The 21,566-nt window shown below is 50.9% G+C and overlaps 1 protein-coding gene across 4 annotated transcripts; it reads right to left on the bottom strand.

Moving 5' to 3' along the window:
- Window positions 1-14,188: 14,188 nt before the first annotated feature.
- On the bottom strand, window positions 14,189-21,363 carry LHX3 (LIM homeobox 3). 4 transcript variants are annotated; one of them, XM_042052674.1, is made up of 6 exons: window positions 21,229-21,363; window positions 18,414-18,585; window positions 18,027-18,229; window positions 17,688-17,839; window positions 17,423-17,594; window positions 14,189-15,760 (listed from the first exon to the last, which is right to left on the bottom strand). In XM_042052674.1, the coding sequence occupies exons 1-6, from the start codon at window positions 21,296-21,298 to the stop codon at window positions 15,342-15,344; spliced, it is 1,188 nt and encodes a 395-aa protein (XP_041908608.1). In that variant the 5' UTR covers window positions 21,299-21,363; the 3' UTR covers window positions 14,189-15,341. The 4 variants fall into 4 exon arrangements, with proteins under 4 accessions (XP_041908608.1, XP_041908609.1, XP_041908610.1 ...); XM_042052675.1 differs by lacking the exon at window positions 21,229-21,363 and adding an exon at window positions 19,543-19,614; XM_042052676.1 differs by lacking the exon at window positions 21,229-21,363 and having other exon boundaries at window positions 18,027-18,195; window positions 18,414-18,579.
- Between the last annotated feature and the right edge of the window lie 203 nt (window positions 21,364-21,566).

Raw genomic sequence — 21,566 nt, 5'->3', positions numbered from 1 at the left:
AGCCCTAATGGTTACTCCAGCAGCTCTGTGGATAAGCCTTTGGTGTATCTTGTCAAACTATAAAAATGTGTTCATGCCCTGGGTCTGTTCCTCCCCTCACCCCCACCCCCAGAGATCTTGTGTTTAATTTCATTAAAAGTTCAGTAGTTTGCTCACAGTGGTGTACAACCAAGGGAGGAAAAGCCTCGAGTAGATTGTGGGTTTATGATGGTATGCGTGGGACATCTCATGCCCTGAGTTAAGTAAACTCTAACCTGTTTGGGCAATACCTTTTGGTCCATAGAAATGCTGTTATTTAGACTATCACAATCAATAAATTGGATTTTGCTTTTGCAAGTGAAAGGACTGTTATTTTTCATACAGTTTGTCAATAGGCTCCAGCTTAGGAGATATATGAAAGATATTCTACATAGCCCAGAGAGTTACGAGCTCTCAGGCAGATGAATTATTTAAGTTCTTTTCACTTCTATAAAAAAATAAATACAGAGATGGCCAAAACAGATGCCATAAATTGTGGGTTTGATGTAGGATTTCCATCTTTCCTTGTCTGGTTTAAAAAGCCTGGGTTCTTTGTGCTGAAAATCCTTTTACCATTTGCATCTGTGCAGTGAAAGACATTATTTTACACTGAAATAGTGTCCTGTGAACTGGACTTACGGGTAAAGACTTACTGCACTTACAGCTCTTGGGTCACCCTGGGAACTGAAGCACCCAAGGACATTTCCTTCCCTCCTGCTTGCTCTCTCCCAGCTCCTGTCCCCAGGAAAAGGCAAGAGGGCACAGTACCTTCCATTTTTTCTGGCATTCCTTTAATTCCTGCCTTTCTGCCAGTCTGGCAATTACCTGCCCCCATGAGTTACTGTAAAGAAATCTCAAAGGAAACCATAATTAATTGCAAAAACCCCCAAATTATTTGAGAATACAACAAACCCTGTGTGATCTGGACAGAGCACTCCTGTGTTCCCATGGTTTGAAATCTGTCATCCAACCTGCCCCTTCTCTTTGCCCCCAGTAACTCTCCAGCCCTCACACCCCCATTCAGCAGAATTTCTGCCCTGCCGTTCCACTCCGACATGATCCATTATTTAATGTGTTCCATACACCTCATCAGCATGTTCAATACGTATATTTTCATTTACAAGTGTGCTCTCAAAAGCCAGGACAGAGAACAAGGCCTCTTTGCTGCCAGATGCTGCGGGGATGCTTAAGCAGAAGGGGAATTCTTACATCCAATCTCATGTATTAGGATATTGGTTCCTTTTCCCCACCAGCACATGCTTGGAGCACTCGAAGCCAGCCAGCACTGCCCTTGCTGTTTCCTTACCCAATCCACTCTAGTTAAATACCTTTTTCATAAGGAGTTTTAAATTATAAGTCTAAATGAGGCCAATAAATTACACTTCATAAAATCCTGTGCACATCATTTCCTCACAGAAAAGGCTCCAAAGAAATATCTTCCATGCCACCACCTATGTTCCCATCCCTTTGCAATATAACATTTATTCTAATATTAAAATGGCAGCTGCTCTATAAATTGTGAATCATTAGCACTCTTCATTGATTTTTCCCTTGCAGCCTGCAACCCTGGGCAGCAACTGCGTGTGAATATCAGTCTATTGGATTGAGATTCATATCCTATTTGAGGGTCAAAGACCAAGACCTTGTGAGCTTGAACTTCTATCAGCCTAAAGCTGATCAATACCTGGAGATGTATTTGATCCTGGCTGCTAGCACAGATTAAGTGGCCATAAATACAATCAAAAATGTGAGGCTGCTGGGGGAGTGGGAGCCCAGCCGCAGAGATGCCAGCTCCACTGGGATTTCTGGGAGCAGGGACAAGCCTGCAGGGCTGGGTCCTGTAATTTTGGGGACGGGGCTGAAGACTCAGTCAGCATGCAGCTGGTGGAGGAAGAAAGGAGGATTTGAAGCAGAGACACAATGCAGCATTGTTTTCCAAAATGTTCCTGTTGGCCATGGGACTGCTTCAAGGTCCCACACAGTCCACACCCAGGTATCCCAGGAGGTGAGGGGACAGCTCCTGGCAAGGATCAAAACCAGCTGCACAACCACTGCTCAGCTTGGCATGGACACCACGGGTGGAGATACAGGGAGGATTAATTGGAAAGCATCAAACAGATCAAATAAGTTCCTTTTCTTCCTGTGTCCCCTCTCCCCCTCTATCTCCAAGTGAAACTTTAAATATATGATTAAAATGACCTATTAAAGAGAAGAGACTCATTCTATTTGAGTATATTAATGGTGATTCTCTGCCAGCCGAGGAAGAAAAAAATCCATAATCATAAGCCTTATTAAAGAACAATATCCTTTGAGGGCTTATTGTTTTTCCCTTTAGAGAGTGCGAAGCCTTGAAAAATAGACACAGAAACAGAGAGAAATAGAGACACTGTGTTGCACTGCTCCAGACACCATGGCACTCAGGGAAATTACCTCCTATTTTTAGGCATGTTTACAACACGCCTATTTGCAGTATTACCTTTGATTCGAAACTCTAATTTAAATTATTCTTTTAAACGCTTGGGAGATCCAGAGGGGAAATAATTAGAAGTGGCAGGAGGTCTGAAAAAGCAAGAGGCTCTCCTCTGCAGAAAGTGGCTGTGAGATGGCATTGAGGATGTCACTCGGGGCAAGCAGCAAAGGGCAAAAAACCATCCCTTGCCATGTGTGGAGGGACCGGTGGCACCATGGGGGCACCTGCAGGATGCAGCTCCCTCCACCAGCAGCCCTTGGTGCTGATTTTAGGAGAGAAGCCACTGCCTGGCTATAATCAAATACAAGCTGGTGTTTATATTTATGTGGTTTCATGTCCTTGCAGTGTCCTTGGGGGAAGAGACTTCATTATCATAAAGAATATGTTTTTATTCCACTACATAAGTACTACTTATTATAGTCTCATATATTTTTTGACACTACCAAGGGGTCTTTACTGTTGTACATCAAGGTCACTGACAAGTAATATATTCAATCTATTAAGTTATTAGGGAGATAAATAATTTGGATGCAAGCTGAACTCTGAACTTTTACCTTTTCCCCTGACAGCCGGGTAGTTTCTTGGCATTCATACTAATCTCAGCTCTGCTTGAATAGTAATTCCATTAGGGTTATGGCTGCAGCTATACATATGCAATGACCTCAAACACAATTTCTTTATGGACATGGGCAATAGGAATATTAAAATTTTAAGCCAAAGAGGATGTAATGTAACTTTACATTATTTATTGTAGACACAAATCCTTTATAATATTAAGGGATAAAGAATTAATAAAAGAAAGATCCCATAAACAATCCATAAAGTCAAATGTAGTTCTTGATTTAATGCAATTGCTTTTTAGTGTCTTCTGGTTACAGACTTACACTTCATTAAAAAAAATCTAGTCAAGAATCAGGAGCATCCTGGTAACTCAGTGGTCCCTGGGTGGTTTGGAAAGCAGCTTTAACCCTCTGGTTCTGCTTGTGACGATCTACCCAGGGATGGTCACAAACCAAGGAGAGGGTAAGCTTAATCCACAGTTATTACAGTTATTTTAGTCCCTGAAACCAGGACTAACTGATTATTTCAGTCCCTGAAACCAGGACCTCTGCACCTGCTAAGCAAAGTATCACCCTCTGTGAGACCACACAAGCCAGTTCTTCCTGCTGTCAGGATTGGCTTTAACCTGGCAGTGCCCCAGAGAAAGGCTCTAGAACTCGGGAGTTGCTGTTTCTCCCCACCCAAATATTCTACCAAGTAGTTTCACTCCTGATAAGCCCAGCTGCAGGGGCTGGGTGTCTCTGAAATTGCAGTGTGGGAATGTCATGTGCCAGATTCAGGGAACAGAAGCATTTTGGAGCATCATCCCTGAACACTGCAGCAAGGACGCTGCTTCCTCCAGGCGGATGTCGTGTGGTCCTGGTATCCTGAGCTTTAACTACGCCAAAATCACATCATATTTTATAGGTGTTGACAACCAACATGTTAAAGCTGCTTTCATGTCAATTCTTTCTAATTTAGACTTCTGATGTCAAGAGAATGTAAACCTTGCTGAAAACACCAGTAATCTAAATAATTAGCTACACTTTGGAGGGAGCTTTTCACTGATGAGAACAGAATGAAAGTGGAGGAAATAAACCAATGAGACATTCCTATTAAATTTTATACTGCAAATACCTGCTGCTGTAACATGTGGAAAGAGAACAGCTATGATTATTACTTTTTTTTCTGTGTTTATTTGGGACTGGAGCTTAGTTTACATATGAGAGTGTGTTCTAATTACCTCCTGGGCATTCTAGAACTACCACTGTTAACTAACCTGGATTATTTTTCCAGAGAGAGGAATAGCTGCGTGATCCTGCCTCTAATTGTCCAGGGAGATGTTTTATTCCTGCTGCTGAAGACAAAAGTCAAACCCATCTGGGGTGTAACACTGCCACAGTCAGAGTTCGAGCATTTCTTTTCACATTCTCCATTCTCACTTCTTTTTTTTCCCCTCCTCCCTCATTCATCATCCCCTGCCCACACCCTTTCACCACTCCTCAGTGTCTTCTTCCAACTGGGAAATCTCTCAGGGGCTCAGAGCAAGTTGTTCCCCAGGCACCTGCAGCCCCCACCCTGCTGTCCCTGGGGATCTGGGCACAAAACAGCCCCCCCAGCACCCAGCCCATACAGAGCTGCCCAAATCCCCCCCTCAGCCCCAGAAGAGCAGGAGCTTTGCCCACAGGTCATGTTTGTGTATGGTGTTTTCACACTGCTATGTGCCAATAAATCAGCTTGATCCAAATTTGAGGGGTTTTCTCAGTTTTCCTTTTTTTTTGTTAATGCCTCTTGGACATCTGGCCTGCTCCAGCTCTGCCCCAAGCTTCTGTATTGCAATAAGCAAAATTCCCTTTACATCACCACTTTTAAACCAAATCTCTCACACGCGCTATTAAATTAGATTTAATATAACAATTGCTGATCAAATGATTGCCCATGGATGATAATAGTGAATTGGGGGTTACTGAACTTGGGAAAAGAGCCTTTAAGTAGTTAGATTGCGATAGTGAAGCTGTTCTGCCCAGAAGAACCTGTAGTGACCTGTTCTTGAGTGGGCACAAAGCCAAGCAGAGCAAGGAGCTTTGGGACTCCCCCCCAGTAGCTGGTCCCTTCCCAAATCTGCTGTTCAATAAATTTGTGATGGATGGGTCTGTCAGGCAGGCACAGCCCTAAAGAACACCACTGAAATCTGTGGAATGGCTCTCTGGACGCCCCCAGGAATAGAGTTTGGCCTTTCCAAATGAGCATTCCAGCCTGAGGAGGGGGTCCCTCCAGCCAGGGTGGGCTGGGATATTCCTGCAGCGTGCTGAGGAGCACAACCCCCCTCTGTTCAGGGAGGGACACATGAGGGTTTAGCTCTGCTGCTGCAAATCAAACGAATGACATGGATTTGTGGCCTATCATCTTGACAGCCTCCTTTAAACTGCTTATTTTAAAACAGGATAAACAGAGGATTAATAACCTTGCAGAACACAGGGAGCCTGGTTCCTCCCAGGGAAGCCTCTGTAACATCCCTCCCCAGAAGCTGGGTGAGGATCTCATCCCTCTCCTGCCCTGCACCCTGGAAATTGTGTCCCAAGGAGTGAGCTGTGTCCCCCTCAGCCTACAAAAATATTTCAGGATATGACACTGATTCAGTTATAGGAATAAGGTTGTACTGAAAGATGATTTTCCTCTGCACTGCTTGATTTAGGGAGGAAGAGATCTGTGTAGTAAATCTAAATATTTTTTTAATCATCAGAATAAGATCATTTCAAGGCCAACCCATGTTCCAACACTGAGGAGCAGTCTGCTACCCCCACCTCTCACTCAAGCTGGATAGAAGTGCTCTTTCAAAACACACTTGCAAGTTAAACTCTGAAAAATTCACAGATTCTTTCCAATAAACACAAACTCACTTGTATTTACAAGTGAGTAGCTGCACCGAGCAGCACAGGGGGGATTTTATCCACGTTCTCATGTCACTCAGTCATTTCAGGGCAGATTTTCCATGCCGTGCTGCTGGGCAGCCCCACAGAGCCTGCGGGTGGAAGGGTGAGCAGGGAACACCAGGAAGGTCCCTTTCACACTTCTGCCAGACCTTGCTGACTTGAAAATGCCACATTTGCAGCAAAGCAGCAGCACATCTAATAAATCACATCTGTACACTGCTTTATTCACAGGCACTGACAGTTTAGGATTGACGACACCCAGGGCAACCTAATGTCAAGCACTCCTAATGAAAACTATCCCATTTTGCTCCAGTAGCAGCAGCTGCCAACAGACATAATCTACTGGCATATGGAGAAGGCCATGCTAATCCCTGCAAGGTCATTAACAAGAGGGTGAAAATTACATGCAAAGCACCAGCTGTGGCATCCGCGCTGCCTCACACTTGCTGTAGCAGGGGCAACAGAGGTGAAAAATGCAGCTACATCTCAGCAAGCCAAGAGTTCTGCTAGAGCAGAGCTATTTCCCCCCTTCCTTCCCCAAAGCAGGGGTCAGTGCTGCTGAAATTCTTCCTGTGCAGAGGAGCTCGGGGCCTTTCAAGTGTCACCTGTTTTCACAGTCTGCAGTGACTTGAGGAGAGATGAGCTCCAGGATGGCTGGAGCACACAGGAGAACAAGGGGGTCTTGGCTCATCTTGTCACGTGGGCAGGAGCCTTGTCCCACATTCCCAACAACTGCCCTCAGTGGAACAGATGCAAAGAGCATCTTTACACCCACCTTTCCAAGCAAAACCGTGGAGATGTGGTGCTTGGGGACGTGGTTTAGTGGTGGACCTGGCAGTGCTGGGTTAACAGTTGGGCTTGATGATCTTAAAGAGCTCTTTTTTCCCCACAGAGCACAGAGTTCCCAATGTCCTCCCAGTACTGAGGAGCAGCATTACACAGGGACAAGGGGAAGCAAAGTCTCCAACCTGTCTTTCCTCCAACCCCTAATTCACAAATAAGGCCCCTATCTCTCCGGGCTCACCTCAGGTTTGTACATTTTGATGCTTACATGCACATGAGCTCTGCTTCTGTAATCCCAAACTCACTCCCAAAGAACATCCTACCCCCTATTTACATGGGAATTCAGGATCACAGTTTGTCTTTCCATTAAATCACACAAATGTTTTTATAAGCCATAAATCAAAAAGTCTGTTAAAATCCCTCAGCAACGACTACCTAAAACAAATCTTTTCCAATTTAAATCCCAGCCTGCATAACAATCAATCCCATAAACCCCATAATTGTTAACATTACTTTGGGTAATGTTTAAAAACATTAATTTCAAAAAATGTAATAGGAAAAAAGCTCTTTAAATAGGCAAAAAGATAAATGGTCTCCAGCAGCATGACCTTTCCCCGTACCACAGTGACATTGAATCATTTTAAAGTTATTTACATTTTCATTCTTCCCTGGAAAAATGTTGACAAGGCTTTCACCGACCATAATGGATACACAGTAACATCTGTGGGAAGTGTAACTGCACCAACAGCCCTTCCAGGATTCCTCTTCACACCAACCAGCTTTAATTAATAGAGGAGAGGGAACTCCAGAGCCAGCTGGCTGAGCTGTGGGAGGTGCCACAGCTCCCCAAAACGTAAGAGGGGTTTAACCACCAGTGTCTCCCTGCCTCGAGTCCATGTGCTTTCAACTCTGCTTTTCCAAGACAAATTTGGCTCATAATCACCATCAGGCTGCAGGTTGGGCTGTGACAGCACAAGAATACCTGATATAAGTCCTGGCTTTTCTTTCCAGTCTGCAATGGAGCATCCCCCCAGCAGCTCCCTGGGCAGAGGCTGTGTCGTGGTGTGCACACACCGTCCCCAACATACAAAATGCACTAAAAAGTGCTGCTACAGAGACCTGTTACCTTACCGAGGCATTCCCTGGGGTAGGCTAAAGTTCGCCACCATCCCTGCAACAACTCACAGCAGGAGCAGGGATAGGCTTAAGAATAATGAAGGGAACTCTGGTTTTCCCTTCCTGCATCCTCTGCTGAGCACTTGGGTCTTTAGAAAGCAAAACATCTGCCCTGGTAGAAGCGGGAGGTGACTCCTAAGTGACTCCTGTCCCCACAGATGCAGCAAGCCAGGGATAGTGGGGCCAGACTCAGCCCTGACTCACGAGCCTTCAGCAGCCTTCCTTGATATTCCTGCTGCTTGTTCCAGCCCAGGCATCCCAGCCCTGTCCCTGCAGCCCACTGGACACAGCTGTACCAAGGCTCCCCACGCTGCAACTCGAGCCCTGCTTGGCCTGTTCTAATATTAATGACAAGTAATGTGTCAGCCCCCAGAGCCACCAAGTGATCATATTCCAACAGTGCAGTGCCCAAAGGGGTGACACAGGCTCACCTGGGCTCCAGGGTCATGCAAGGGACCAGGACAGGTGCCAGGGCACAGGGACACATCCTGTGGCTGCACATCATGGACAGACTGCAAATGTCTGAGCTGCTGCTTCCGTGTTATTTTGGTGACAGCTCCTGCAAACCCTCACTGAGGGGTGGCTCAGGACTCGCTGCATCCCTGCACTTGGTCCAAACACTTCAACTCACACACAGGACACAACCCTCACACTGAAGTGGGACAGAAATATCCCACCTGATCAAAGCACGTCAATTAGTGTTCATCTAAGTTAATGAGATGCTTCAACTAACACAAGGGAATTTATTTTGGAACATAATGATTTTTCTGTTGGCAAATCTAGTAATAAAAACCTGCACAAATCTGTATTTCAATGGAGCTGGGCTGCAGCCTGGCTCGGGGTGGTTGTGCTGCCCTGCTGCTGTGGCGTGGAAATATCAGCATCCTACAATTAGCATGCAGCTTATTAATCCCTGCAAATAAATGAGCCTGGTCCTCCAGTCCAGAAAAACACTTGGGGGACCAATTCTTTATTTCTGAGTGTATGATTAGTACAAATTAAAACCAGAATAAGTTATAATTTTGCCACATCAAGCAGGTTCATCAAAACACCCTTAACCCCCAGAGTCAAATCCCAATAAAGGCATAACAAGGGAATGTTTTAACTAGAATGATTAGGATAGTCCAGGAAAATTAATTTTGAAGTTCATGGCAGCCTCCTGTCAGGAACAGGCCACAGTGAGAAGGGAATGTTCAGGAAATGAAAATGAAAAGGCTGTGCTAAGTACTGCTGGTGGCAAGGAACAGGCAGGACCTGGCTCTGCTCCTTCTCAAACACTCTCATAAAAGAACCACATCCTATGAAGCCAATTCGATGTGATACACTCAACAACTGGAGCCCAATTCCCAAATACTGAGCTCTGCTGCCCAAATCCTCCCTCATTTACTAAAGGCTCCCCGTGGCTCTGATTAGGGCTGGTCAGAGCCATCAGAGCAGGTGCTGCTGGAGAGGGGCCCGAGAGGCTGCACATTGACCAACACAAATGGGGCACCGAGGACAACACGGGATGTTCAACTTCACTTTCCAAAAAGCATTGTTCAAACCAATTTCTCTTTAACACTGCTGCCTTCTGCCACCCTGGCTCTGCCCAGCACACACAGCCTTGCTTTGCTCTATCAAGACACCACCTGGGCTGTGGGACCTTCTTCCCACTGCACCCAGGGATGGTTCTGGTGCAGTGATCCCCAGTGCTCAGCCCTTCCTCAGCCCCAAGAAAACACCAGCCCTCCTCTTCTGCACGCACAGATGCAGCTTGGCTTGTCCGTCTATTTGTCAGGACTCTCCTGTCCCCAGAGATGAAGCAGCAGCAGGATTCCCTCCAGGAACAGGAAAGCAGGAATTTCAGCATCCAGTCTCCAGACAATGTTATAACTCCTTTCCAATTATAATGCACATTTGAGAAAACAAAACAAAGCCCAACGAATCCTAACACAGCCTGCAGCATACAGAGGGAAAAACAGCCACACAGCTCAGTGTTGTGCAGCCTCAGGAAAAAGGAGCCAGCAAACAAGTCTAGCCTCTCAAACCAGGCTGTGGTAAAGTAAAGGCTCGTTATACAGCAAGCTGAGATCATCTGAGCTTTGGAGTTTTTTTGGGTTTTTTTTTTTCACTTGAGAAAAGAATCACATGTTGGGAACCAGCCCCTCTATCTGCTTCATTTATGGTCCACACAAATGCCAGGACAGATTCTCAGGAAACACCCAGCACCACGTCCTGAGATGAAATCAACCCCACACCTCATGATTGTGCAACAAGCTCTCCCAAACACAACCAGCACAACTGACCTTCGGTCCAGAGAGAGGGCTCAATCCCAGATGCCGCATGGTCAATAGAGAGTGACCCTGTGATGGTTGAGGGAAGTGAGAAATCAGCAAGAACACAGCCCTGGATAAGGGGAGCCAGGGGCCATTAAATAACTCCCCTGTGGCCTCACCTGCAGACCCCTTGGTGAGGCCCATCCCTCTTTCCAGGCAGATTTGAGGAAATCAGCTGTTTCAAGTGAAAACCAACCTCCCACCCCAAACCCTGCCAGCCCTCTGTGGGTGTCTTTGGGAGGGAGGCCCTGTCCCTGCACTTCCTTTCCCTCCTGTGCTTTGCACTTCTGTTCCCTGCCCCTGATTTACCCCACCATGGGCGAGGGGAGCCTGGCCTCGCACCCTGTCCCTGCTGTTAACGAGTATTCCAATGGGCTGTTTCCATAGATTGAGGACAGCCTCCTCCCTCGGCAAAACAGAAGTGATTCCTGAATTAATTTAGATTTCCCGCTGCCTTGTTAGACCAGCTGGATATGGCACGCTTCATCTTCCCTGCAAACAGTGCTGCTGTCCCTGGGGGACACTCAGCACTTTATAAACCTGTCAAGCCCTTAAAGCCGGTGACCGTGAGGCTTCACAACAAAACGTGGGGAGGTTTATGGCCACACACACGCCAGCCAGCCCCAGAGAGGAGGTCCAGCACGGATGGGCTGGGAAGTGAGGGGATGTTGTTTTGTGCTGTGCTTTCATTTGAAAGTGAGCAAGCAAAAAAAAAAGAAAGCACTGCATGATTTATTTTAAAGCATCCAAGCTGCTGCAGCCTGCGATGCTGTGAGAGCGTGTGTATATACATGGGAAATGGGAGATTGTCTCCAAAGTCATTTGCATTCATTCCCCTCGCTCCCTCCTCCATGCAGGGAGTGTTTTTAAAAGGCCTTATCCCTCAAACGGCTGAACACCTGCAACTTGTGCAGAAATCTGACTTTTGGGTGCAGAGCACCTGATCGAGCTGTTTTTTATTTAGAAAACATATTGTTCTGCCAGTTTCCCCTTCCAGTGCCGATTTAGTTCTCTACTCTTCTGACAAGCTTCATAAAATATTTTTTTACACAAATAACATCTTTCAGCATCTCTGTGACCTGCTCAGGCCGAGCACTCCCCGAGCTCCGGGCAGAGCAGCACCGGCAGTGCCCGGTGATCCCCTGGGATGCTCCCCCTGTTCAGAGCTGTGCCCATCCCTGGAGCGTGGGGACACAGGGATTTGGGCTCCGGGCTCGGCTCTGTCCCTGGAGCCGTGCTCAGCTGCCGGACGCTGGCTGTCTCCCAGCTGGAGGGGCTGCCAGCTCCCGGCCGCTCCGCTGTCCCTCGCTGTCCCCACCCGGCCGTTTGCTCAGCCTGACAAGTCGGCATCTGATGGAGTCGCTGCCGTTTGGGTCCCTCAGGGATTATAAGATGACTGCAGCAGGTCCCAGCTATTCTCTGCAGCCCAGCATGTTGTTGCTTCATTAAACGCCAAATTGTTACATTAATTCTAACTGCCCTGTAGAGATGTAGCTGTCAGGAATGATTTACTCGCCTCCAGCTGACTCGGAGCCTTTTTCCAGGCTCTGCAGAGGCGCGGGAAGAGGCCAGGGCCTGGGTGGGAGTGGGATGCAGGACTTGTGTCCAGCCAGATACTGGCAGCCCGTGGCTTTGCCCTCCCTGGAGAGACAGGACGCTCTTCAGACCTCAGTGGAAGAAGAACCAGGGAGCTAAAAAACGTTTGGAGCTTGGTTTTGGCCGAACTGTGGGTGGCTGGTGAGATAAGTCTCCTGTAAACAGGCAGCATCTTTGCTGGAATATTTACTGCAACCGAATCTCTGGGGTCTCTCCTTCATCCTACCCAGCAGCTCTGCCTGTGCTGCAGAAGAGGATCCAGAGGTTTTCCTGTCTTGTTCCCGAGGCTCGTGATTTGGGCAGGGGGAGGTGAGGTGGGACCTGAGGGCAGTGGGAGCACCTTTGCTCAGATGCTTTGATACATCTGGGAGAAGCCACCAGAGGGGACCTAAGGATGACCTGGCCCTGTCCACCTTCCCTGCTCCCCGTGGATGAGGGGTTTCACCTGGCCCACACCCCCAGAGGGGCATTGAGGTCCCCAAGCTCTGTGCCCAAGCTCTTGGCCCCTTTTTGTCACCCTCTGCCGTGGATCTGACTCGTCCCCTGGGCACGAGGGATTTCATTTCATTGGCCTCACACAGGAAATCCGAATAAGAAATAAATAAGTTGCTTCTAGTATTTGATGTAAAATCTAAACATTTCTGTAGGGAACACAAGTTCAGGCACAAAGGTGAATATGCGGTGTGGAAAAAAAAAGATTGCTACAGTAGATTTTCCTCATTGAGAAGACAAAAAAATTCCTGCCTCCCATGTCATGCACTGATGGAAATCACTGGAGGTTGTAAAGCCACCTGCAAACTGAGCAGTGCAAACCTCTTCTTCCTAATTCTGCCTGGGTTTTACAAGCTGTCAGTCAGTTAGACAGCATTAGTTTTATTTGCCTCTTTCAAATTGGTTTTCTTTTTAACAGGAAGAAAGCATTTATATTAATGGAATCCTTGAGCCTCGGCCCTGAAAGGAGAGGCTGAAATGCAATCCCTGAATTTGAGCTCAGGACACTCGGGGAGCTCTTCTCCCTGTTCAGAGCAGCACAAGCGCCGGCAACTTCCAGCCCCATTCTGCCTTTCAGAGCAAAGCACAAAGGCACGGGGGAGATTTGCATTTCTTCCTTTCTTAAATTCAGCCACCTCCTGGGAATTCCCAGGGGGAAAGGAACAACAGTGCCCGTTACTTACTGGGAGGGAAAGGATGAGGGAAATATCTATAAAACACAGGTTCAATTACTACAGGTTTTAGACTGGGTTTATAACCACAGAATCATCCTAAAATCAACTGCATTTCTGTCTTTCTGTTGTTATTTCTCAATTTTTAGGAAATAAGAGTATTTCAAAGTATTTTTTTAGTCTTCTATACGAAAATATTATGAATACTTGAACAGCCAAAATATTTTGATGCAAAATACCTGCCCAGATTTGGTGACACACAGAATTCCAGACACAGAATTCTTGAAAATAAAAACTCTTCTTTTCTCTTTAGGTGAAGTTCTGCAACCTGCTTGTTTTAAACCCCGTAGTTTTCTATTTACTCCACAAATTTCAGTAAGAAATGTCCTTGTGATGTAACTCCAGGCTGGCAGCAACAGTTGTCTCTTTATTGCTCACTTCTGGAGAAGGAAGGAGAAGCCGCCAAGCCCAGCTCTGGGCTCAGACTCAGGAGCTCAGAACTGAAAGAGGCAAAGCTTTGCCTGGGGTTTCTCCCATCCCTACCGTGGCTCTTGGTGTGGGTCTCCTGGAGAGAAGAGAGGGAGTTTCTCCTTTGAGTGAGCAATTCCTCCTCAGGTGAGTGAGAACCTCAAAGCTCACGTGAGTTTAAAAGCGTCTGTCACCAGATCCTCAAACCAGAGAGCTCAGCACAGCCCTTCAGTGTGACCACGGCCGTGTGGATGTGTGTGCTTATCTGGATATGTATTTGTGTTTAAATATCTATATCTATATCTATATATGCATATGTTTGGTCAAACTGACTCCCCTTAGGGATTTTCCTCCTTTCTTTCTGATTTCTCTTTGAAATATTTCAACATCTGACTCTGTGTTTCCCATTCACAACTTTCTGCTCACAGACAGACAACATCAGACTCCATTTCCTGTTGCTTTATCAGCCCACTACCTCTGCCACAAATGCTGAAAAATAACAGTGACCCATCAAAAACATGATCAAAGCCAGAGCAATCCTGTTCAGGTCTCCCAAGGACTGCCACCTTCCCACCTCATTTTATTTTGTTTCAAAGCCTTTGCACATCAGTGGGTTTGCTCCCCTATGGAAAGGAAATATTTCAACACTTTGGCATCAAGTTTTAGGAGCTTTTAGTTTCAGGTTTTTTTATTTACTGATATTGATGTGAATTTAGCAAAAGACTGTTCAAAGTTTAGCTGACAAATTTATTTGTAATCTTGAAGTATTTGATCATCAGAGAGAAAGCGAGAATATAAATAAAAGACACTGGACACCCACATAATCTACAGTTAATTCCATAATTTTTACAGATAACAATATACATATTGTCTTGCCTTTCCTCACAATCAGCTTGCACGATATCCGTGGAAACACACAAATGTCTGGAACAGAGGTGTGTCCCCAGGGAAGGGGGGACACTCCAGCAGTGCCTGGGGAATGGCTTGTCCTAAACCAGCCCAACCCCCCGAGAAGGTATTTGGCAACAAGACATCAGGGTGATTTTTGAGACACTTTGCAATAAAACTGATGCGAAGAAATTTGAAGGAAAAGCATAAGATCCACAACCCAGAGCCACCAGTGTCCCTGGGTCAAGAAAACTCACCTCTTGACCTCGTGATAAACGTGGAATTACTTGGTAATAAATACATCTATTCACGGTTTAATGCTTATATGGAAGAGTCAAACTAGCAATCTACAAATTAAAAAGGGGAGAAGCAGAATTAACATATGATTTTCATTTTACAAAGGAAAAGGGCTGTTGATAAATGATTGGCATATTAAAGAACATTTCATTTTAGAAAAGTTAATGTAAATTCAAAATAAAACAAAACATACCGCATTGGTGCGCTTTAAAAAAATCTGCTGGAAGAACAGAGAAGTTTCCTACCATGGGTTTCTGAAGTGATTCACTATGAACATTTCTCCTATAGAAATATAGACATTGTCACACCTTTCACCGTGGATGAGGACTTTATTTTCCCTTAAAAATGTTTCGGTGTGGATGGGTGATGGAGCAAGTCCTTGCTTTGGAGAATGCACTGACAACAGAACGCAAAATACCTCATATCAAATCTGTAAAGCACAAGTCCTGGTGTTTGGTAAAGACACGAGAATCAGTTTGGTTTGGACGCTCCGGGTGCCAACGGTTGCAGTGCCAGGGCCTTTGTCCACCATCCTCTGCCAGGGTCATCTCCGAAATCCCCTCTGCTCCCTCCGTGTCGTCACATTCCTGCCCCGCTCAGCACTCACGGCTCATCCCTCTGTCCTTTCCAAGAGCAGGTGACATTTAACAGCACCGAGTCCTTTCCCTTCCCACTGCCCGGGGGTGGCCCCGTATCAAAACTGAGCATGGTCGACCTCATCCAGCCAGGAGGCCGGGCTGGCCGGGAAATCCGGGTACCCCCCGCTGCTGCCGGTGGAGAGGTCGGAGCTCGGTCCATTCCCGGCCAGGACCCTCATGGACTGGGGCACCCCTTGTCCGCTCTGTCCCATGATGCCCAAGCCGTTGTCTGGGTAAACCAAGCTGGAGATTAAGGGCTGGTGTCCTGGCAGTGCTTGCAGGGACGCTGGGGACTGGGGGATCCCATAGGGGCTGTTGGATCGCAGGTCGTGGTACTGGTCCTGAGCCGGGATCCCGCTGTGATCCAGCGCGAAGCTCCCGTTGGTCCCCGCCTGCCTCCCCAGCGCAGGAGACGCTTCGTTGAGATTGCTGTAAATCCCATTGGAATGGCTCATTTCGGACATGGAGGGCTCATCTGAAAGGGAAACGGACTGGTTTTACTGGGGGAGCCATGGGCAGTGCTGGAGTGGACTGATTTTACTGGGAGAGCCCCGGTCACAGCTGGCAGCGGCCACCCGGGAACTCCGCAAGCTCTGGGTATAAATAGATTAAAAGGATGGGAGCTGAGCAGCCACGCTCTTCCACTTGTAATTCCTTATTATTCCCATCCTTGTTGAGAGATCTTCATGGGCAGCCACGGGATTATTGTTTTTTCTGAGCACAAACATCTAATACATCTTGGATTTTAAAAATATGCATGAAAAGTACATGTTAAAATATAAGACTGCGATTTTAAAATAATTCTTTAAAGAGAAAGTGAGTTCAATGTCTCTCCAGATTTTGTTTCTATTTGGTTTTGAGGTTTATTTTGAATTGTGGTATCACTTTTAGGAGCTACCTGAACCATTGCCAGATAAATTCCCTATTGCTCAGGAAAAGAGATATTAAATTATTTATCTGCTCAGGAACAGGCTAATGAAATCACAAGAACATAGAATATATTTGTATGACTTAAAAACACTCCTCAAAAATGAGCAATATTTTTTAAGTTCCCAGCAAAAATTGTTTGTATTCGTTAGGAGCTTTATGGACAGTGAGAGCTGCTCTGTTGCCTGGGATACAAACCTGTTTGTGGCATCAAGCTCTCAATAATTGTTCGACATTTTTTAGTTATTATTTATAGAATATTCATATTTAATGAGCTGATACACAGTGTGTATAAACAGACTCGAAAATCAAATAGTTTTTAGGAGCAGGGGAGAGGAGCTGAGATGGAAAACTGTGTTTGTATAAATACACAGTTTGTGTAAGTACATACACAGGTTGGCATTTCCTTTTCTCTCCCATTCCTAAAAATTATACAAAAATTTGGGATGGAGCTCTGGGCTCCAGACTGTGTAGAACACGTCCCTGCAAATGCCACAGGCACCGACCTCCCCACCTTGTACGGGGCCCTGTCCCTGTTCCTGTGGGTTTGGAGCGTGCGGGATGAGGCTGCACAGGACAAGAGCTGCTCTTGGTCTGTCCTGGGTTTGTCACCAGAAATGTGGGCTCCAAAAAGGGGACAGACTGCTACAGAAGCCCCCTAATACACAACGATCTCCCTTTTGCAGCACAGGAACAGCTCCCACAGGACTGAGGAGTCCTAGAAAGCAACTGCACAAATAAAACCACCCCTAAGTAAGATTTTTAAAAATGTATAAAATCACACACGTTTACCCACAGAAACATTCAGTGGTCCTGGGATTCCTGTTTTTTGTATTTCCAAGAATCCCTTGAAAAGGCCGTGTCTGGGCCGCGGCTCTGACATTGCAGCGCCTGCTCGGGGAGTTCTCCCTTCTCCTCCCGCAGCTTTCCGGGCCCGGCCGGAGGCGGAGCGGAGCTTCCCCCGCCGCTCCTCAGCCCCGGCTGCCCCTCGGTGCCGCGGCTCCGGCTCCCCCGCCGAGGGCCGGGCAGCCGGGACCGCCCCGCGGTGAATCCCGCAGCTCTGCCCCTCTCCCGTCTCGGCCGCTTGGTTTCACCCCCTGGTTTTTTGCCGAAAATTCTGACTGTGGCACCGAGAGGGGGAAAAGAGCCCGGGCACGGCAGCAGCTCTGCGGGGAGGGCACAGACCGCGCTCGGCAAAGCGGGGACCGACCTGTGAAGGAGACCTCGGCGTCGCTGTCGGGCCCCTCCTCCTGGATGCTGTCCTTGTCGGACTTGGATGTCCCCCGGGATCTCTTCATGTTCCTGAAGTACTGCCCCCACCGCTGCCTCCCCGCGTCCTTCTTCAGCCTTTTCTCCTTGGCCCTGCGGTTCTGGAACCAGACCTGCGAGCAGGGCACGCCGGGGAGCTCCGTGGCTGCGGGGCCGGTCCCTGCCCGCCGCCCCCCGCCCCCGGCCCGCCCGGACCCCGCTCTCACCTGCACCACCCGCATGTCCAGCCCCGTCTCCGACGAAAGCTGCTCCCGGACGTGCCGCGCCGGTTTGGGCGAGTTGTTATAAGCGTTTTTGAGGGTCTCCAGCTGCTTGGCCGTGATGGTGGTGCGGGGCCTCTTGGCCGTGGACTCAGCCTCTGCCGACACGGGGCGAGTTAGGGGTGAAGTGACCACGGAGCGGCCCCGGGGACGCGGGACCCCCGACCCTCCCCAGGCGCTCCCAGAACCCTCCCGCCCGGTGTGTGAGCCTGTCCCGGAGGGCAGGAGGGCCCCGGGCCGCCTCCCTACTGCCCTCGGGGGTGGAAAGGACAGGGCAAGGGGTACCTCTCTGCTTGGCCGTCTCGTAGTCCGCCTTGCAGACCAGCCTGCTGTCCTCCATGAGGTAGAACTCATCGCCGGTGGCCAGCTGCCGTTTGCAGACGATGCAGGCGAAGCAGTGCAGGTGGTAAACGAAGTCCTGGGCCCGGCGCACCACCTGGGTCGGGGGGATGCCCTGCTGGCAGGCGGCACACTTCGTCCCGAAGCGCCTGAGCAGGGGGGACAAGCGGCGGCCGCTGAGCTGGCGGAGGCCGGGGACGGTCCCGGCGCTGTCCGCGGTGCCGCTCCCGGTGCCGCTGTCCCGGTGCTGAACCCCAAAGGCTCCCGCGCTGTGACACCCCCCGGGCCGGCCGCCCCCCGTCCCCGGCCGCCCCCCGTCCCGTCCCCACGCACTTGAAGAAGTCTTCCTTGCAGTAGACGCCGTCCCCGCGGCTGAAGCACTTCTCGGCCAGCTGCGTCTGGCAGTCGGAGCATTTCAGGCACTTGCTGTGCCAGTGGCGGTCCAGGACCTTGAGGATGAACCTGTCCACGATGTGCTGGTTGCAGCCGGCGCACAGCGGGATCTCTGCGGGGAGGCAGCCCCCGTCAGTCCCCGTCCATGGCCCCGCCGCCTCCCCGACCGGCCCGGCCCGGCCCGCCGCCCTCGGGACTGCTGCCGACCGACGGCGGAGCCCGGGCTGGCCCGGAGAACAGCACGAAAAAAAATCATTATTCGCTCAAATTCGTTGTCGCGGCACCGCGGAGAGCAGCGAAACCCCGGGTCAAGCACCCTGCTGGGAAAGCCCCCGGGAGAACCGGGATAAACAAGAAGGGAAGTGATGGAAACGGAATGAACCCCCCAAGCGAGCCGCCGGCAAAGCTGCAATTCTCCCAGGGTCTTTTTCCTTTTCCTAAACTTCCAAAATTCACCTGCGAACAACGGCGGGATACCCGGACGGGGTGGGGAAAAAAACTACCAAAAATTATGAGAATTGCACTGAAAATAAAAACGAGGTAGTTTTGTCCCGTCCCCCTCTAGATACCGACAGAGATTATGCAGGAGGAGATAAGGATACAGACATGGAGAAATAGAGATATAAAAACAAACAGATACAGCAGATAGAGAACGAAATGTACAGATATATAGGCATAAATATATAGATTTCGGTATACAGGTATAGATAGAGATAAGTAGGTAAAAATATGGATATGAGGTACGTGAATAGAGATATATCGGTATAAATAGAGGCGGAGAGATGCATGACACGGCTGTACAGATACAGATGGATACGGACATGAGAGTATCTCTATGTAAAGATAATTATATTTAGAGATACAGAGCTGGATCGCCGTGCACAGGGGTAAGAGGTGGAGGCGATAATCGTTATCCTTAACAATTCACCGCGTTCAGACAAGCAACCCCAACAGCGGCAGCGCTAAAGGCAGCGGCCCCTGCCAGGACGGAGCTCCGGCACCGGCACCGGGCACGGTAACACGGCACAGCCCCGCAAGGTCCCGGTCCAGCCCGGTCCGCGGCTCTTACGCTGCATGGCGACCCGCGGCAGTTCCGCTCCCTCAGGCGGGCCGCGGGCTCTGGCGCATCTTCCGCGGGGCGCGGGCGCAGCCCCCGCCGGCCCCAGCCCCGCGCCCGCCGCCGCCGGGCCGGGTGCGGAACCTCCGCGCTCCCCCCCGCCTGTCCCCCCCCAGATCACGGCGGCTGCTGTCCCCCGCCTCGGCCGCTGCCACCCCCGCGGCGCCGGGGATTTAATTCGCTAAAGCGGGTTATTTTTAGACGCCGGCCCTCTTCGCCGGTGCCGGTCTGAAGCGCCGGGCAGGGCATCGCGGCGCGCTGTATTTAATCCCCCCCGCCCCCGGGGCCGGCGGTACATCCCCTCCCGCCGCCCCTTCCCGGCTGCGCTCGGCGGGAGGGACGCGGCTCCGGGGCGCCCTGAAACGAACCCCGACGGGGCCGGCGGCGGGCGGGGGTCGTGCCGGGGGAGGCAGCGCCGGCCGCTGCCCCGAGCTCGTTGTGAGCCGCAACCCCGGGATTTGCCCCCGGCCCGGGCAAAGCACCGCACGGTTCGGGCCCCCCGGCGGTGCGAACCCCCGGGACAGGCCCTCGGCCACGGCAAGCACCGCCGAACCCCGCCGAGCCCCGCCGCTCCCTTCCCGCTGTCTCCCCGGGCCCCGACGGACCCGAGGACCGCGGGGCCGTGAACGAGGGTCGTGTCCTGCAGGACAGCGGTGTTCGCGCGTCCTTCGTTCTACCGGGGGTTCGATTTCGGCGGTGTCGCCTCCGGCCCCGGAGTGCAGAAGCAGGTCCCGGTTGCCGGGTCAAACGCGCAGCTGCCGCGGCCTCGATGTGCGCCCCGCGGAGAGCCCACGGGGACAGCCACGGAAAGGCGAACCGGGGTAGGACCGGGGGCGCCGGCCCGTTCACGGCGGCTGCGGGGCCGCGCGGTCGGTCCCGCTCACGGGGACACCTCTGTCCCCGCACACCGGCGGGGACCCCGCCCCGGCTCCTCGTTGATTTTTCTCTAAGCCCCGTCGACCGCGTTCGATGTTGGCGAGAACCGGGACAGCCCCGCACCGGGACCGGACCCGCTGCTCCGAACCCGGCTCGGCCTCCTCCGCTGAGACCCGGAACCCGGCCACGCCGGGGAACGCAGCCCGGCTCCCCCCGCCCCGACAGGGCTGTCCCCCGTTAGTTAAAAGGGAGGAAAAAACCATTTAAAAGAAGAATTAACGGAGTTTTTCTAAAGTCGGGAAAAAGCCGTGTGGGAGCCGGGCAGCGGGGCGCGGGTGGTCTCCGCAGTCGGAGGGAACCGTCGGGCAGTGGGAAGTCCTCGTTTCGTCCCTGTCCTCGTTGCACGGGGAATGGGGCGACCCCGGGGCAGCCGCCGCTTTTCCCCTGGGATCGACGGGGAGCCAAACGGGTGCCTGGAGTGGCCGCGGGGCCGCCAGCGTACGGGGGGCAGCGAGGGGGGCTCTGATATCGGGGAAGAGGCAGGAGAGAGCGAGAGAGAGCGAGGGGCGGGCGGGATGAACCGGGACGGATCCCCCGGTGCCGTCGGGCCGCCTTTCCCCGCAGCCAGCCCCGACCGCGGCTACGACGGTGCCCCCGGAGCGCGGAACCGGCACAGACGGAGCCCGCCTGGGCCCGGGGCTCCCGGAACAGCCGCCGGTGCCTCCGCGGGGGGACGCGGAGATCTGCGCGCCTCCCCCTCACCTGGGCTCCGCGGGAAGGGACAGAGCTCCGCTGTCTTCTCCGAACCGGCGCGGACCCGCTCCAGCAGCATCGCGGCCTCCGTGGGCGCCGTCCGAAGTGCGCGGGTGGCTGCGGAGGAGTGGCGGAGCGGCGCGGAGGGGCGCGCAGGGAGCGGCGCGGGGCTGGGCGGAGCGGGGGGGCGCGGGGGGCGGGCCGGGGGCGGCACCGGGCCGCAGCTGGGCCCCGGTTCACCGCCGGGCTCTTCAGCATCACAAAAGCGACGGGGGGAGCGCTGTCCCCGCCGTCCCACGCGTGGCCGCGCCCGACGCGCGGGCTCGGGCTGCAGCCGCCGCCCTCGG

Source organism: Corvus kubaryi, unplaced genomic scaffold (genome assembly GCF_017639235.1).
Source record: "Corvus kubaryi isolate FWS band 111438036 unplaced genomic scaffold, C.kubaryi_AGA036_p1.0 78, whole genome shotgun sequence".
Lineage (NCBI taxonomy): Eukaryota > Metazoa > Chordata > Aves > Passeriformes > Corvidae > Corvus > Corvus kubaryi.
Note: the sequence above shows the minus strand (reverse complement) of the source record. Positions and strands in the feature narration are given on the sequence as shown.

Bases quoted from the DNA above. Each gene is read 5' to 3' on its own strand.
- LHX3 (XM_042052674.1), bottom strand. From the start codon at position 21,298: ATGCTGCTGGAGCGGGTCCGCGCCGGTTCGGAGAAGACAGCGGAGCTC. The intron at 18,586-21,228 runs GTGAGGGGGAGG...GCCTCCCCGCAG, and splicing joins TCCCTTCCCGCGGAGCCCAG to AGATCCCGCTGTGCGCCGGC. The intron at 18,230-18,413 runs GTGCGTGGGGAC...CCCCCTGCTCAG, and splicing joins TGCAAGGAAGACTTCTTCAA to GCGCTTCGGGACGAAGTGTG.